Source organism: Poromitra crassiceps (genome assembly GCF_964638095.1).
Source record: "Poromitra crassiceps genome assembly, chromosome: 14".
NCBI lineage: Eukaryota > Metazoa > Chordata > Actinopteri > Beryciformes > Melamphaidae > Poromitra > Poromitra crassiceps.
The window spans coordinates 11,650,559-11,668,028 of NC_139633.1; the positions used below are offsets into that span (position 1 = coordinate 11,650,559).

Consider the following 17,470-nt stretch of genomic DNA (forward strand, 5'->3'; position numbering starts at 1 on the left):
TGTGTGTGTGTGACGTGTGTGAGAGAGAGAGAGAGAGAGAGAGAGTGTGTGTGTGTGTGACGTGTGAGAGAGAGTGTGTGTGTGTGTGTGTGTGTGCGACGTGAGAGAGAGAGAGTGTGTGTGTGTGTGTGTGTGTGTGTGTGTGACGTGAGAGAGAGAGTGTGTGTGTGTGTGTGTGTGTGTGTGTGTGTGTGTGTGTGTGTGTGTGTGTGTGTGTGACGTGTGAGTGTGTGTGTGTGTGTGTGTGTGTGTGTGTGTGTGTGTGTGTGGAAGGAAGGTAGGAAGGAAGGTAGAAAGAAACGGTGACCACAGATGTCAGCCTTGGCGGTCCTCCGCGGTGTGAAAGCGAGGATGCTGATGGGGCTCGGTGGTGGTGATGGGGCTCGGTGGTGCTGATGGGGCTCGGTGGTGCTGATGGGGCTTAGTGGTGGTGGTGATGGGGCTCAGTGGTGGTGCTGATGGGGCTCAGTGGTGGTGGTGATGGGGCTTAGTGGTGGTGGTGATGGGGCTCAGTGGTGGTGGTGATGGGGCTCAGTGGTGGTGGTGATGGGGCTCAGTGGTGGTGCTGATGGGGCTCAGTGGTGGTGCTGATGGGGCTCAGTGGTGGTGCTGATGGGGCTCAGTGGTGGTGGTGATGGGGCTCAGTGGTGGTGGTGATGGGGCTCAGTGGTGGTGGTGATGGGGCTTGGTGGTGGTGCTGATGGGGCTCAGTGGTGGTGCTGATGGGGCTCAGTGGTGGTGGTGATGGGGCTCAGTGGTGGTGCTGATGGGGCTCAGTGGTGGTGGTGATGGGGCTCAGTGGTGGTGCTGATGGGGCTCAGTGGTGGTGGTGATGGGGCTCAGTGGTGGTGCTGATGGGGCTCAGTGGTGGTGCTGATGGGGCTCAGTGGTGGTGCTGATGGGGCTCAGTGGTGGTGGTGATGGGGCTCAGTGGTGGTGATGGGGCTTGGTGGTGGTGATGGGGCTCAGTGGTGGTGGTGATGGGGCTCAGTGGTGGTGCTGATGGGGCTCAGTGGTGGTGGTGATGGGGCTCAGTGGTGGTGGTGATGGGGCTCAGTGGTGGTGCTGATGGGGCTCAGTGGTGGTGATGGGGCTTGGTGGTGGTGATGGGGCTCGGTGGTGGTCGAGGAAAAGCTTGAGTTTAGCGACGCAGGTTTCTGCAAGCTCAGACAGTCGACAGTAGAGAGCAGAGAGCCGGCTCTTTCGTCGCTGACACTGCAAATTTAAAGCAGCTTTAACTTTGTCTGACTTGAGCGACTGCAATTATCTTATTCTAATTTATTCAAACCAATTATCCTTTTGTATGCGTCTCCTAATCACACCTCCCTCATATTATTATGTACTATTTTAGTTGATATGCCTTCTTGTGAAGCACTTCTGCTTTAGATAAGAGCTTTATGAGTTTTATTTGTCATTATGAAAGCAAATAATATACAATTTGAATGGTCCCAAACTCTTCTCTCTTTCATTTCTGGCTCTGGGAAATAGACTCACAAGACTCCAATTGTGCTGTGGCGTGGCCATGGGAATACACCAATCACAGTGCTGAAATTCAGCGGTAGCCTGCTCCCCTTAAACAAAATGAGGGGGTAAACTCCGCCTTTTTCCAATTAATGAATCGTGCTCATAGAATCCCAAAATCTTCAGACGTGCCAAGAGTCAGAGCCAGGATGAAAAAGGGAGGAAGGTGTGGGGAGAAATATAGACAATAGATAAAAGTGCTGTACTGCTCCCTGGTGGTCAATCTGCGTAACTGCGTATCGGTGCTTAGAGGAGGATAGGCAGCTTCCACACGGAGGAAGGTTTTCTTCACCGTGCACCATTTCCCCCCCTAAAACCATCCTAAAAGCTCATCATCTCATGTTATTGTCTCGCCGGACAACAGAAACAGGAACATTACAGTCCAGACAGTTCATATATCATGATGGATGGCTGCTGTAAGAGTTTTCACACAGTAATATGAGCAGCTGAAACAGATATGGAGAGTGAACCCGTATCACAACTGAAATAACATCTCTCACTCCACATTTTGGTAGAATATGTGATTTGTTGAGGGAGGAGGGAAGGATGAGTGTTACGCCACATGATTCAGAATCCTCTGAGCGAAACAGTACGCAACAATAACCAATATGCAACTAAAATGATGATGGGTGAACGAACGGTTAAAGTGAGGATGGGACTCCATCTGCTGGCGATGAAAGGAAGAGCACTGTACCCAAGGAAAAAATGAATGTGAATGAAGTAATTGTCGACGATGAACAGAGTCGGGTTTGTTGCATGGATCTAAGAAGCAGCGCATGATCTCCAGTGTTCTATGGATTAGAGATGGAACGATATGAAAATGTCATATCACACGATGATAGTGACCAAAATGATCATGTTATCAGTAATATCACGGTTTGTTCAAATGTGCTGAAAATGTTCAAAAAGTACTAAATACGCACAAGATCTACCCTTCTGTCTCTCCATTATGTGATAGATGTCAGCTGTTAGAGGGTACACTCTCACATGCTTTTTGGTTTTGCCCTTCACTATCTGGATTCTGGGCCAAGATATTTGACTGGTACTCTAATAAGGCCTATGAAATAACCCTCCAGCTGGAGGCAGAACTCGCCATCTTCGGCTGCTCGGAATCCTCTCTGCTCCTCCCCACAGCTGGGCAGCAGTCTCTGACGCAGGGGATGACTGTCGCCAAAAGACTCATTCTGAAAGATTGGAAGTCCCCCTCCCCGCCTTCTTTTCAATTGTGGCTGGCGGACATGGTTTCGGTTGTACGTATGGAAAGACTCTTGAAAGAGTTCTTGAGGACCAACTCGCTCGGGAAGTTCCCAACTATATGGGACCCGTTTCTGGCCTACTTGGACGAGGTTAGAAACGACAAGTAACTTGCACAGTTGATTTCACATGGACTCGTCGCACAAGATTTGATGTACAGGATCTTTTGGCTTCTTAAGTAGCTGGTAGCACCATGTCGCAATGTTGGTATGTTTTTTTTCTCTCTCTCTCTTTTTGTGTTTGAGTTTGTTTTGCTTCTTTATGTTTTTTGTTTATTGTTTTGCTTTTCATGTTCTAAAAGCTGAAAATTAGAAAAATAAAACAATGGAAAAGGTACTAAATACACTCACAGAAATCATTTCACCAAGTTTTATATTGAAAACTCAGACCCAAAAAGGATTGATACACTCACTGAAATCATTTCTTCAAGCCTGCACGTCACGTTTGCATCTGCGAGACGGTTGCCAACTTTGGTTGATGATGGACAACATTTACCATGTTTTTCAAAGCACTGTAATCACGGTACCACGGTTTTAATGATCATGAAAATTTTAAACGGTACGGTCATCGTAAGGAATTTTATCACGGTTATCATTAAAACCGGTTATTGTTACATCCCTAATATGGATATGCTATTTTCAGAGTAGTTAGTGTAAGAAAGTGATTTTTGATTGAACACTCAGTTTATTGAATAAGCACACACTGAGTGTGTGGCTACGTGGCTTTTGATTTTTGACATGCGTGCATACATGCATAATGACATACTGTATGTTTACTTGAAAACATTTATATACACTAGCTCACAGGCTTAATCCTACCGTAAACTCCATGTAATGTCTCCATATGATGGCACACACATACAGCAGTTTACACCTATGTGATCTTATAACATGCAGATTCAGACTAACTAAGCATCAAAAGGCCGGGAATGATGAAGCCCTGTGATTGGCTATAATAGCACTGGAAGGCTGTGGTAGGGCGACTTCATCTGTAATTGATGAAGCCCTGTGATTGGCTATAATAGCACTGGAAGTTTGTGGTAGGGTGACTTCATCTGTAATTGACTCGGACCTTTGTGATGACATAAGGAAATGAGCATCACTGTCCGGATCCTGTTCACTTCTCCTCCCCTCTCACTGTTCTTCAAGTCGCTTCCTGGTAGGAGATGAGATGAGTGTGGCAGTGAGGGAGGAGAGGAAACATGTGACAGGAAAGACAAAAGCCTGAGCCTGCATTTCCCTATGGGGATGCAGTATCACATTCAACGGTTATTGTGATCTACTGTAGATTGTTTCCAATACCCACATACATGAACAACAATTTTAAGTTTGCTTATGGCAAACATAACCTATTAATCGACAATGTAAGGCCATTTGCTATTTTCTAAAAATAATTGCTGACAGATTTAACACCACAAAGGCGAAATTTAACTTCACGGCTTATACAGAGAGGACGAAGAAAGCCAAGGAAGCAGGGCAAAGTGTGGGAGAATTACACCCAAAAAGGCAACAGTGTGTGTTCATTGTAAACATTGTAATACAATGTTGAAACACAGCATGTCCAATGACAGCTAATGCAGCCAGGAAGTTTGGTTGGTTGATGAACTTGTTGAGCAGGCCTAAAGACAGGTAGGTGTAAAAACCTGCATGCCAGAGAAGCATGCCAAAAGCGGTTTTCACAGTGGCTCGAATTAATTAATTTCTTTATTTTTGAACAGGGACAATGTACAAGGAACATGAACCTATACACAAAGGAAAGATGTTGTGTACTAGGTTTTAGCTCAATTTTCCACCCGTAGTCGATAAGTACTACAATGATAGTGAGATGTTAAAAGAGTACGAAATATTATGGCAATCAATTTAAATACGGTATACAATCACAATCAGCCCTACACCCCCAACCCTGAAACAACCACAATTACAAATGTGTGCACCTTTGCTGTGCAAGTATCCAGTGTTTTTGCTAGACGAGAGAAAGTTTGAAAATGTGTTGTTGTTGTTGTTGTTACTAGGTAGTTCAGTTGGAAGACTGTTCCATTCTTTTATGGCCATAAAAGGTGACAGATGATTGGCCAAAGGAGGTCTTGCGTTGTGGAATAAATTCTGCACTTTCCCTGAGCGGTTGACCTCGTGGCTCGAGTTGTTATTTTTGATTCTGTTGAAATGTATTAAAATCTTGACATACCTAATAACTTCTAATAAATAGCGATTAAACAAATTTGTTGATTAAATAAGGACATAAGCTTGGTTTTAGAGAAACCAAAAAGTGTCTTTATATTGTCCACCACAACCTCTCAAAAATGCTATACCCACTGTCACTCCCCATGGTGTTGTGGTTGTATGGCCATTCGTTTGTATGAATGGGACTATTTCCAAGTGCTAAGCACTGCAAATCTCTCTCTCTCTCTCTCTCTCTCTCTCTCTCTCTCTCTATATATATAGGGCAGTGCGTGCAGCACCGGAGACGTAAGCAGGTGCAGGAGTGAGGGTGGAATTACAGTTGGGTCTCAGGTGAGCCAGCACCACTGCAGCGGTCAAAGCAGGGATGCCTCACCCAGACACACAGACTGCAGCCCAGACACATGGACTGCAGCAGGTAAATATGTAGGTCTGGACCACCCAGACACAGACTGCAGCCCAGACACATGGACTGCAGCAGGTAAATATGTAGGTCTGGACCACCCAGACACACAGACTGCAGCCCAGACACACGGACTGCAGGCAGGTATGTAGGTCTGGACCACCCAGACACACAGACTGCAGCCCAGACACACGGACTGCAGGCAGGTATGTAGGTGTGGACCACCCAGACACACAGACTGCAGCCTGAGCCATCATGATAAGAGTAGGCATAACAATGTGTTAATTTCCACTACAGGAGAATTGATGTTCTCTGAAATGAGATGGGGAAAAATGCAGATATATGTCGGCATCGGCAATTAACATAATATTTCTCTGCGCATGACCTCTCAAAATGTTTACGTCCGATCAACTACTACCTCTACCATTGTCCAACCTATCTCATTTGATACCACGGTACAGTAGGTGTGTCAAACAGCCACTGAGCAGCCTGACATTATGTCTCGAGGCTTTTCACTGATTTACTGGACAAGATCCATCGAGTACCGCAGAATGAGTCCGGAAGACCTGGATGTTAGAACTTCCGGTTCCTACGTGTAAAAGTCAACGGGATTTTTGCACGGGGATTTTGGTTAAATGCTTGAAATAAGGTCTGTGGTTAATCATCTCCACTAATGAGGACCACTTTTATGATTTTTGAAGCGTAAAATGCCTTTTTTATGCGATTTTCAGAAAACGCTTCAAAAGTCGTAAAAGTGGCCCTCGTTTGTGAAGATGATCTCGCTGAACACAAAGTTTGCTGTTTCATAAACTTTTGTTAACAAAAGCCAGCCTCCCCTCCCTTCCGTGAGTCGTCTGGCTTCACAGAAACAGGCTACTGGGATAAGCCCTCCCCTGCTCTACAGCTGCTCCGCATTGGAGCGACTGTTTCAGTCACTGCCGGATGTCCGCTCCCCGCTTATTATTACAAGCTCTGTCATTGGCTCCGACCATGTCAATCAGAGCGGCTTCCGCTCCCTCCTCCCTGTGTGTCGCTGTAAACGGTGCCCTGCCGCCTCAGTGAAAACAACAACGCTAACTAGCTAGCAAGCTAACGGCAGAAACCTACACGCTAGCTCGTTGCTACACGCTGAAAATGGCAAGTTGGATTGTTGGAAACTATTTTCCAAGGGCACTGCTGCCAAGCGCCGCCCATCGCAATCGCACAATGGAGACCTGCGCCGCCAGACTCTTCTCCCGGTAGGGAGGGGAGGTTGGCCAGCCAGACTAACCACAGACAGACCTTATTTCGTGCATTTAACTGAAATTCGCATACAAAACTCTTTACTTTGCTTTACTTTTACACGTAGGAACCAGAAGTGCAGGGACTTCTGGGTAAGCCTACAAAAATACGTCATTCCTGCGGTACTCTTTTACCATCATCTATACTGCTCAAAGCGGAGGAGAAGGCAATTATCTCTTTCACTCATTAACACCTTTGGATCATGCACCTGCTGCTGCATAGCATACTAGACCCAAGTGTGCTGGGAAGCCACAGAGAGAGGCTCAGCCTATAGGGCATCATAACAGTCTTGGCATGCACCTTTATATTGATGAGGGGAAGGATCTACTGCAGGGAGTTTGGTCAAATTCACAACCGGGGACAGCATGTGGGAGGCTGATGGCATCTGGGAGGCTTCCAAACACATCACAGCATCAACACCTGCTGCAAGGGACTGTGGTGCTGAAGCCTGTCTAGACCCTTCAGATCTCACCATCCATCATCTAGACCCTTCAGATTTCACCAACCATCACACACAACACATTTGTGAAATCCAGTGTCGAGAAACTGGTTTCATTTCACTCCGCTCTTAAACAGTGTGAAGCCAATGAAGATCAATTCTACATAATTAAAGGGATAGGCCAACTTTTTGGGAGATTATTTGCTATATCGCCCATACATAAACAAGATAATTGTTTAGGGGGGTACGGTGGTGCAGTGGTAAGCGCTGTCGCCTCACAGCTCGAAGGTCCTGGGTTCGATTCTCACCTGGGACGCTGTGAACGCTGAAGGAATGCGTGCCCGTCCGCATGTCCTCGAGTGCCCACCGCCCGGGTGGGGTCGTCAAAAGGGCCTTTCTGTGTGGAGTTTGCATGTTCTCCCCGTGCCTCCCGAGGGTTTCCTTCATATAGGAACCCCCTTCACCAAAACATGCAATATCCTGGTTGCTAATGTGGTTCCTCCTCTGGTCGTTAAGGGCGCCTGTTCGGAGGGAGGGGAACCGGTTGGAATAGCGTGAACCTCCCACGTGCTATGTCCTACCAGTGAAGCTTCCCCTGTCAGGTGAAAAGAAGCGGCTGGCTAACTGCCCATGTCTCGGAGGAAGCATGGAGCCAGTTTCCGCTCTCCCCAGATCGGCAGAGGGTGGAGTAGCAACCAGGATAAAAAAAAAAAGTAAATTAGCACTAAGGGGGATAAAAATGGGATAAAAAAATCGGGGGAAAAAAATAAAAAAATAAAAAATAAACAAGATAATTAAGCAATGCCTTTGTCGTCACTCTCCGTGCAGTTATGCTGTGAGGCACAGTCGTTCAGTTCGTTAGATTAGCAAATTAATTGGAGTAAACGGTACAGCCGTTCACGTTCTTTCTAACAGTGCCAAAAAGCTCTATGTACTACTGTAAATGTTGTCACTCGTGTACTCACCACGAGATGAAATATTAATCTGAGAAACGGTCATTTTTGAAGGTAAATGGATAGCCGGAACTACTTTCCAAACATGGCCGCCAGGTGCAGTGATTTCACACAGCGCCTCAAACAAACAAAGAGTAACCGAACTAACAAAGTTGCTGTGTACAGCACCTCATGGCAAACGAGGAAGTAACTTGAGTTACTCTTGCTTAGTTTGGTTAACGGCTGTATCTCACAGCATCCTGCGCGGAGAGTGACGACAAAGGCATTGTTTATCTTGTTTATGTATGGGCGATAGGCGAATCTCCCCAAAAGTTGGCCTATCCCTTTAAGTGACTCAGATGTACCTCATCAGAATGGTTCCTCATCAGAGCATGGAACTAGAGAAAATGCTGGCTTTACAAAAGAAACAAAAAGTTCATGTTCATCAATCATGTTTGATTTTCCTTTAACACATATTTTTGACACATGATCACGAAGGAACAAACATACTTCAAAAATGCAGATGATTGTAACCTGCGACACTCCTGTCTGGCTGCAACTGGTGCTGCATTGTTTGTTTCAGCCCAGATATTGTTTGTGCACATTGTATAAAGCAATAAATATCAAAGAAGAAGAAAGAAAGAAACTACATTTATGATGAGATTATGGAATTGTTTACAATCGACAGCAGTTGGAATGCAATGTCACACATTGCTGGATACAATGATGCCTCTCTGTTCCACTAACTGGACTGGTGTGTTGGTTGGCCAGAGACCAGTGTTCCCACTTCCCCAGTAGCAGTGAGTTGCTGTTGTTGGCCCGTGCCGTGTCAGGTGTGCAGCTCATTTAAATGACAAATGAGACTGAAACCCCCTTGTGCATCACTTCCTCTTTCGGTGATGAGGTGAAAGCAAGGTGAGAGCAAAACGCCAGACTCAAAGAAATAGGATCTTTTGTTCAATCTGTTCACCGACGTGTTACAAGTTTCCAGGCTATTTCCGTGGCTTCATTCCACTGCACGGGACGTAAAAAGTCCAAACGCTACAAAACACATCCAGCTCCATCCGATCTTAGCGATCAGTGCTCAAGTGCCGAGTAATAATGCCAAGTAATAATAATAACCCCCATGTAACCCAGAGAAACCTGCACGCTGCTCTACACGGGCCATGTAACCCAGAGAAACCTGCTAGCTGCTCTACACGGGCCATGTAACCCAGAGAAACCTGCTATCTGCTCTACACGGGCCATGTAACCCAGAGAAACCTGCTAGCTGCTCTACACGGGCCATGTAACCCAGAGAAACCTGCTAGCTGCTCTACACGGGCCATGTAACCCAGAGAAACCTGCTAGCTGCTCTACACGGGCCATGTAACCCAGAGAAACCTGCACGCTGCTTTACACGCGCCATGTAACCCAGAGAAACCTGCACGCTGCTCTACACGGGCCATGTAACCCAGAGAAACCTGTTAGCTGCTCTACATGGGCCATGTAGAGCAGAGAAACCTGCACGCTGCTCTACATGGGCCATTTAACCCAGAGAAACCTGCTAGCTGCTCTACACGGGCCATGTAACCCAGAGAAACCTGCACGCTGCTCTACACGGGCCATGTAACCCAGAGAAACCTGCACGCTGCTCTACACGGGCCATGTAACCCAGAGAAACCTGCTAGCAGCTCTACACGCGCCATGTAACCCAGAGAAACCTGCACGCTGCTCTACACGGGCCATGTAACCCAGAGAAACCTGCACGCTGCTCTACACGGGCCATGTAACCCAGAGAAACTTGCACGCTGCTCTACACAGGCCATGTAACCCAGAGAAACCTGCTAGCTGCTCTACACGGGCCATGTAACCCAGAGAAACCTGCTAGCTGCTCTACACGGGCCATGTAACCCAGAGAAACCTGCTAGCTGCTCTACACGGGCCATGTAACCCAGAGAAACCTGCACGCTGCTCTACACGCACCATGTAACCCAGAGAAACCTGCTAGCTGCTCTACATGGGCCATGTAACCCAGAGAAACCTGCACGCTGCTCTACACGGGCCATGTAACCCAGAGAAACCTGCTAGCTGCTCTACACGGGCCATGTAACCCAGAGAAACCTGCTAGCTGCTCTACATGGGCCATGTAACCCAGAGAAACCTGCACGCTGCTCTACATGGGCCATTTAACCCAGAGAAACCTGCTAGCTGCTCTACACGGGCTAGAAAAGAAGCAATGAATAGGCCTGAAGTGAGTGTGAAGGCAGAAACCAGAGGAGGAGGGAGGCAGGGAGAGACGCAGGGCTGATGACATGGAGACGACAGATAAGCAGCAACACTTTTCTCTCCTTTCAATTCACACTCCAGCTTCCACATAGCACACACAGGCTCCTCCATCTGACAGTAACCCAGGACCAAATCATTAAGAGGATTTACAAGAACAATGTGCTCTACATGCTACATGCTGTAAATCGCCAACTCACAAGAGAAACAAACACGCACATACGATAACTGTAAGACCAACTTTCCCAGCCGGCCCACAACAAAGCACTTTTTAACAACGGTCGGAGAATAGCAAATAAAGCCACTCTCATGGCCCACTTTCACCAGTATGGGTGTGTTCATGTTCTCACATTCTCAAGTGATCCTTCCCATTATAAAGTTCATGTTGACAGAAACGTCTGACTGTGTGTCGCCGTGTCACAACGTTATCGTGTCAACGTTATCGCCCGCGGCAACGAAGTAAAGCCTGGAAGGGGAGGAGCAGGTGACATAAGAGGGCTGAGGTGTGTCTTAATAGTCTAATTCACACATTATTACACAAAGTGATCTGACTCACTGTCTCACACACACACACACACACACACACACACACAGACACACACACACACACACACACACACACACACACACACACACACACACACACACACACACACGACAGGAGAAAATGTGAGAGAAGGCTATCAGTGCCATGATGACATACAGTAAAAGGTAACAACAGTCATGGTTAGTAAAAAAGAGGGTAAACCACAGTTATGATCTCCAGCTGGTGATCATCATCATATGAGGCAAACAACCAAAATCAATTTGCTGACCCTATCATCTATGGCAGGGGTGTCAAACATGCGGCCCGGGGGCCCTAAAGGGTCCAATCCGGCCCAAAGGATGACTTTGCAAAGTGTGAAAATTGCACTGAGAAGTCCTTCAATCCAATGTGATGCACTTGTGAAGGCTAAGAGGTAGCAGGTTTCAGGAGCAAGTTAAATATTAAGTCGCCTATTCATGTTATCTGTATTAATCACTAAATGGTCAGCTATTTTCATTACGTTTGCTTGACTATAGAGAATTGCACAGTTGTCTCAATTGTAATCAGGGGTGTAGTGGTAAATACAGAGGTGGGTAAACTATCCAAGGTGAGTAGTTTACCCACCTTGTTTGCCCTCATTGATTGATACAGTTGATCTGAAAATAGGTGAGTAAACTATCTGCCTCATTTCAAAGGGGTGGGTAAATTGCGTTTACCTTCCACCACACCCCTGATTGTAATTCACAGTACAGACAGTAGATTCATTCTTTACACTAAGATAAACAGGAAGATTTTGAGGTTTTGTCATGTATAGGTTATTATTGATTATTATTGTCTGGCCCACTTGACACCAAATTGGGTTGCATGTGGCCCGTGGACTAAAATGAGTTTGAGAGCCCTGGGGAAATGACTTACAGCATGATATATACATAATAAACAAGTATAAGCCTAAAAAGATGGCTCAACTCTAATTGAGTCACTGAATGGGGGACATCTAGCAACAACTGTCAGAGATGTCATGCCACATAGGCATGATGATAACACCAGAGCTGTGTATATAGAAGAGTCGCGACATCTCCATTCACTCCAATGGACCAGTTTTTTACTCTCAAGAGTTCCAGGAAGTAAGGTCCTGGATAGAGAGCCGCAGGAACGAGTCCGGAAATCATCGATGCTAACACTCTTGGTTCTTCTCTGTTTTCGTCTATGAAATTTTTGAATGGGTTTTTGGCGCGATGCTTCTAATAAGGTCTCTGGGTAACGCAAGCTTAATCAAATGCGAACCAGTGTTCAGTAGGATAAGCTTTTATGTGCCGTTAAAAGGGCGGCTAGCTAGCAAACGGCTAAATGAGACTACACTGTTGAGCCGATGGGGATACTATACGTCAATAACGTCATCACTTCAAAGGACGAACACGGAAATTCTCTTTCCCTCACCTGGTTCAGTCCGGGGTAATCAGTGCACAGCAGCGCACACATCAACAACACTCCAGGTTGAGTGGTGATGTGACGGGGAAGCCTATGCGACACTGTGTGTAGTTCTGGATTAGCTTAGCACGAGCTTTTTACTTCTAGGGCTCGCATTTACGCTTCAAAACTCATGAAAGTGGTCCTCATGTGTGAAGATTATCCCGCTGAACACTGGTTCGCGTTTGATTAAGCTTGCGTTGCCCACAGACCTTATTTGAAGCACCACGCCAAAAACCCATTCAAAAATCCCATAGGCAGAAACAGTGAAGAACCAGGAAGTCCGGGACTTCCGCGTTCCGACTACAAAAATACGTCATCCCTGCGGCTCTCTATTAAGCAGCACTGTCGAGTTGCAGCAAAATGGACAGTTTGTGTTGTACTTTTAAAGTGTTGTTTTTTTTTTATCAAATTGTACATTATCAGCTTTATTTTAGCATTCAAACGTAGCGCAAGACCCTTTCCTGGCTGTTCATTGGGTAATGAGTCACGCATTTTGGTCCTCCGCTGACACCACTCTCTCCCTAGAGGACACTAGATAACGCAAAAAGCCTTTCATCTCAGTCATAGGTAGCCCAGATATGTCCCATTCACTTAATATTGTGTGTGGGGAGAACATCAAGTCAAACCCCATTCAAAAATCTGAGAAATCAAATCAATGCTTGCTGGCTCATCGTCAAACATACACACCTGGCTGGAAGAGCAGATATTACCATGTTTCAGCAATCGTCATAGCTGATCATCAAGCAGCACTTACAGTAAAATAAATAGAGAAATAAAAAGATAAACTTTCTTTATTGAAATAAGTGCTGCATTGTGTATTGGATGTATGTCGAGTAGAGGAGTGGGCCCTAACGATTTGGAAAAGGTCTTGAGTCATGTTGTACCAGTAAAATTCGTCTGCTGCTGATAAGTAAGCCAAGTAGGGAACATTAAACTGCCAGATTTCTGAATGGAGTTTGGCATGATGACAGCCCATATCGGGTCACACAATAAGGTAGTGGCTGTAGGCTTGAGAAGAGTATCTGATGCTGATGTGGTTCTCCACACAGAACATTCAGCTAGCAAACTAAATGGGTAATTTTGTGTTCCCCACGACTAGATAAAGACAACCCCTGCGTACAGCAGACACACTCGTTTTCCACTCATTAATAAACCAGTCAAGGACATGACATCGATACTGTCGGGCAAAAGCTGCTTCAAGTCAGCCACAATAACACAGAATAACACCGGAAGTACGGCCGTTTTGACTTCAAAATAAAAGCAACAACAACAACACAATTTTTAAAAGATCATAAAAGGCAATACTTTGCATAACCTGGATGAGAAACTTATGCTGGCCAAAGTGGTATCAACTTTTCAATCACTCCGTGTTCCCGATACTGATACCAGTGGGAAGTGACCCACTGCTATTACTATTATTATTATAGTTGTCTTGTGTTGCTATGTTTGTTTGTTTTTATATATCTCTCTCTTGTGTATTTTATTGTGCTATGGACCCCTCTGAGCTTTGTCCTGAATAAAGTCTGAATTGAATTGTTGTCACTGCATTATTACTATGTTTTTACTTTTATTGATACTGGTATCATTGTTATTACTGCCACTGTTATGCACCCCAGTCTCTCTCTCCCTCTCTCTCTCTCAACCCAACTGGTCAAGGCAGATGAATGTCCACATAGAGCCAAATGGTTTCTTCCCTGTTAAAGGGGTCTTTGCTTGTCACCACCGCCAAGTGCATGCTCTTGTTGGGAAATTGCTTCTATTGCCACATGACCGAGCAGTAAAGGCACCATGTGCTTGCTCGTGTCTGAATTGTTTGTTTGTTGGGTCTAAAACTAAAGAGTTTGGTCTTTTCCCTGCTATTATCTCAAGAAAACTTTTGCTATCATTTGGCACAATATAAATACAATTGTCTTGACTTCTTCAAGTCTTTTTATTTCTTTTTTGAGTTGGTTTTGTATAAAAAAAAAAATACATGCCTTGCTGTCATTGTTTTTGCTTTTAATTTAATCTTTTATTACTCTCTTGTAAAGCTGCAATTCACTTTCTACATATTATTATCAGTGGTAGTAGTAGTAGTAGTAGTAGTAGTAGTAGTAGTAGTAGTAGTAGTAGTACAACAGTAGTAGTAGTAGTAGTAGTAGTAGTAGTAGTAGTAGTAGTACAACAGTAGTAGTACTAGTACTTCTTGTTGTTGGAATGAGCCAAAAATAATTCGTCATTAAAGGTTTTATTTTGAAAGGTCTGAAAGGAATTACTATGTTTTATTCTGGCTAAATTCACTGATGTGAATGTCGGACAATATTGTTCATTTTGTATTATTAGACATTGTGACCACGAGTACTTCCCTTGCATAAAAATGTAAAATGTAAAAAAGAAAAAAATTTAGTCTGGGGCTGTGCAAGGCAGAGGGGATGTGCACCACCATAGCTACACATAACTACATGGAAAAGAATGTTGCTAGCCATAGCAAGCCGTCGTTAGCTACCAAGTTCCCAGGGCTAGCTGGCATCAGTGTCACATCATTTCATCTTTCCGCACACACACATGAATGAATGTCCAAACCAAAGCCTCCCCAGCCCAGCTTACCTTTTGCCTCGCAGTCAGCACAGTACTTGTTGTCATCTTCTCTCAGCATTTTGGACAGAATGGCCTGATGCTGCTCATTCAGTTTCAGTGCTTTTTCTCTCTCTGACCGCGTCGTCATCTCTCCAAACTGTCTAGTCCTGCTTGTGTACAGCCGATAAAACCCACAAAGTACCGAGTTTGGATTAAAAAGGGTGGGACATCCCCGTGTTGTGCCGCCTGTGTTCAGTTTGCTCGCACCCTGCTAGCACGGTATAGATCCAAAGCAACGTCACTGCTGCTGCCTTCAGGTGCTGTCCGGAATTACATATCCATCACTTTCACTCAAACTGGAATATCAATTTGTTGCCCGAAATATAAATGCTAAAATTAAGATGTCAGATGAAATATTAGATTAACTATTTGTCTAACTCAGACACTAACCATTTGCCACTACAGGCCCTCAATGTGGCATTATTATGTTGCATTCGTGGACTTAACCTGGCGGCCACGCCCTGCGCACACCTTCACCTACAAGTGGTCGTCATCACAGTGTGTCATTTGTGTGTGTGGTGGAATGGGTGGCACGCAGGGGGAAAAAGAAGCCCCTCACTGCAGTGTGGAGAAGCTCAAGGTGGGCGCAGTCCAACGACGTTGGTGTACGTCCACTTTTTCCAGAGGCCAGGTGTCATGCCGAGTTTTGCACCCCCGCCGAGAATTGCATCCCCACCTTCCGGGAGCATATTGTAATAATTTATACGAAAACTTAACTGTTTAAAAATGATATAATTGACTGGGTAGACGTGATCTCCAAGCCAGGGGGTCTGTCCTGGCTCATGGAGACCGACTTTGATTAGATCCGCGTGGAGGTGACTTCCATGCTTGGGGCTCTCTTCTGGCTCATGAAAGCCGACTTGGTGCTTAAAAAATCCGGGTACAGAGGACCTCGAGACCTGGGGATCTCTCCTGGCTTTATGGAGGGGGGTGCAAATCTCGGCAGTTTGTACCTGCCGAGATTTGCATCCCTGTTTTTAAGTTAAAACAGTCCCAAAATATGGTGGGGGTGCAATTCTCGCGGGGGTGCAAAACTCGGCATGACACCGGTCTCAAAGAAGAGAAGAGTCCAGCTCCGGCCGGAGCCAGTACAGAGCACGCCCCATAAGTACAGAGCACGCCCATAGGCGAGAAATAAAATAATAAACATAACCGTTTAAAATGAAATATGACAATCGTATTTATTTTTTTACTACATTCAAGTTTTTAAAACTTAATAGCATTAGCCTACTCACCCCCTACAGAGCACGCCCACTATCGTCTGGTTTGTGCTGTACTGATTGTGCCCCCTGCTGCTCTTCCTAGGTATGGTTTGGTGTTATTGTTTGTATTTTATTTTTTTTTACTTTTATTGGACTGGTTGAGTAGCCTAATAAGTGGAAGATAGTTTCATTAAATATGCATTTTGTTTTTTGTTTCTGCAAAGGTAGGCTATACAGGTAGGCTATTCTCATGTAAACGAAAGGTGGCACAACTACTGAAAACAAATTATGGTAACACTTTACAATAAGGTACACAAATAATATAGTAGTTAACAGTAAACTAATGAGATACGAACTTTTAGTTAATGATTAGCTAATGGTCCTTAATCATTAGTTAATCATTAATTAATGATTAGATAAGTCAGTTCTGAGTATAGTAGTTAATCATTAGTTAAAATCACTTTGTGAGTATAGTAGGTAATCATTAATGATTCCTTAGTAGAGTAATTACTCATTAGTTTATGGTTAGTTAATGGTCAGTTTGTGAGTATAGTAGTTAATCATTACTTAATTATTACCTGTCCATTAGTTACTCTTTTTGTGTACCCTAATATAAAGTGAAACATCATATATATACCTAACAAAAAAATTCTAACTTGTTCCGGGTGAGATTCGAACACGCAATGTCTCTCTCTCTCCCTCAGTCTCTCTTGTGTGTGTGTGTGTGTCACTGATGACATCATCAGTGATGTCACAATGCCTATGTATGACATCACTGATGACAACTTCTATTGGCGCAAAACATCAGTTGCACCCAAAAAATATTGCTTTCAGTATCTGTAATACAGTAAGCATTAAGATTCAAAATCTAGAAAATTCCAATAAAGTATAGTATCCTGGTTTGGGTTGCATGAAAGACACATTATGTATGACTTTTTAATGTTGAAAGACAGGACCAACAGCAGAGACAGCTGTATACAGTGTTAGACCACAGGCTATTCCTAATGAAACACCAGAAATCAGAGAACATTTCTAACTTCAGGCTTTAAGAAACTCATTAAAACATTATGATAGTAATACAAACAAATTTGACACCGGAAAAAGAGGAGAGTAAGTACAAACAATACAAAAAAGGTTAAAACAATTATAATAAATTAATGCCATATTCTGTATATTACATGTGTAATGTGTAAATTACATGTGATTGTACCGGATATAGTGAACACAAAATTCTACAATAAAAACTCAACTTCAGGTAAAAAGAGCAGTGGTTAACATATAAAAGTTCAATTTCAAATATCCCATGATAATAAGAAATCATCTACTTCCTGGTTTGAAGCAGGCAGTTTAAAGATACACACCATCCAAACTAGAAGAGTCAGAA

At 44.5% G+C, this 17,470-nt stretch overlaps 1 protein-coding gene across 6 annotated transcripts in view; it reads right to left on the bottom strand.

Moving 5' to 3' along the window:
• Window positions 1-15,075, bottom strand: part of smap1 (small ArfGAP 1) — a 105,151-nt gene extending 90,076 nt beyond the window's left edge. For all 6 annotated transcript variants that reach the window (XM_083650335.1, XM_083650334.1, XM_083650333.1 and 3 more), the window contains exon 1: window positions 14,855-15,075. In XM_083650335.1, coding sequence (XP_083506461.1) covers window positions 14,855-14,972 — 118 coding nt within the window. In that variant the 5' untranslated portion in view covers window positions 14,973-15,075. The remainder of the gene's footprint in view (window positions 1-14,854) is intronic.
• Window positions 15,076-17,470: the final 2,395 nt, after the last annotated feature.